The 1,477-nt window shown below is 42.2% G+C and overlaps 1 protein-coding gene across 1 annotated transcript; it reads left to right on the top strand.

The window, feature by feature from the left end:
* Positions 1-678: 678 nt before the first annotated feature.
* LOC111376702 (transcription factor MYB119-like) lies at positions 679-1,315 on the top strand (the record flags this gene model as incomplete). The annotated part of the gene is made up of 2 exons (XM_022999674.1): positions 679-1,132; positions 1,194-1,315. Coding segments are annotated over exons 1-2 (576 nt in total), but the record flags the coding sequence as incomplete, so codon positions are not given.
* Between the last annotated feature and the right edge of the window lie 162 nt (positions 1,316-1,477).

A 1,477-nucleotide genomic window follows, 5' to 3' on the forward strand; every position in this document is an offset into this window, starting at 1 on the left:
CCTAAAAATCAAGCTACGTCCATGTCGCATCCAGAATGCGTCCCGGACATGGCCTGCACATAGTGCCCAAAAACTATCAAATTATGCCTATAAATGAGGCTGCGTCCCATCAGTGGCCATGACTTGTCCCAAATTTGGCCTACACACCGTGTCTCAAAAACTACCCAAAATGCCCAGGAACATGCCTGCGCCCCTAACAAGACCTGCACACCGTGCTTCCTTCATTTGTCTAAAAATCTGATAACGTCCCGAACGTGGTCAGGACGCGTCCCGAACATTACCTGCACACCGTGCCCTCAAACTGCCTAGAAATGCCTGAAAATCAGATTGCGTCCATGGCCAGGACGCGTCTCAGACATGGCCTACACATCGTGCCCATAAACTGCCTAGAAATGCCTAAAAATCAGATTGCGTCCGCGACTAGGACGAGTCTCGAACAAGGCCTACACACCGTGTCCCAGAAACTGATTAGAAATGCCTAAAAATAAGGCTGCGTCCTAGACATGTCCTGCACACCGAGTCCCAGAAACCCTAAAGCCCAAGCCCTAAACCTTAACCCTAAGCCCTAGACCCTGGACCCTAAACCCTAGACCATTTTCCTTCTAATGAAGTAAATTAGTTTTCGATTTTTTTTCAAATGGCATAACCAGTAATTAAACAATCGGAGAGCTAAGCTTCATGGAAGGACTTCAACATGAAAAAAAAACTTCAGGTAAAATTCTTTCAATAAGTGTGATACCTGCACCCGTCAATCCTGATCAGAAGGAGAAGAGAGAGAATAGTTCTTCTTCCCGATATCAGATAAAAGGCCAGTGGATAGAGGAAGAAAACAGGAGACTAATTGGCTTAGTATATCAATTTGGATTGAGGAAATGGGCTATAATAGCTGAAGAAATGGTTGGTAGAGTGGGAAAACAGTGCCGCGAGCGATGGAATAATCATCTGCATCCTCATATCAAGAAGGACGTTTGGACTGAAGATGAAGAGAGACAGTTAATTCAAGTACATGAAAGACTTGGAAATCAATGGCCAGAGATAGCTAAGTACATTCCTGGAAGAACTAAAAATTCAGTAAAGAATCATTGGAATGCCACAAAAAGGAGGCAGATTTCAAGGAGAAATATAAAAAAAAGTAAAAGGAGATAGAAGATAGTTAACACTATTATAAAATTACATCATAAAAAGTATTTCAGTAATGGTTCCACCTCCACTAACTCAAATTCCGGTACCACTACCACTGCAGCAAATCCGTCCAACGTCGGCACACCACTCTCTAATGATGAAGACTCTACGCCATTTTTCAATTTCGAATCATGTAATGACGAAATGGATTTCATGAAAACCCTGTTTGAAAACAATTAGTCCATCGATTCAATTCCAGTCGATCATTGTCAACCAATGAATCCAGCTGAACGGACATCTGAGAATGCTTATAGCTTCAATGTTGATGAAAATTATAATCATCCCACCATTTTCT

This window comes from Olea europaea, unplaced genomic scaffold (assembly GCF_002742605.1).
Source record: "Olea europaea var. sylvestris unplaced genomic scaffold, O_europaea_v1 scaffold15520, whole genome shotgun sequence".
Lineage (NCBI taxonomy): Eukaryota > Viridiplantae > Streptophyta > Magnoliopsida > Lamiales > Oleaceae > Olea > Olea europaea.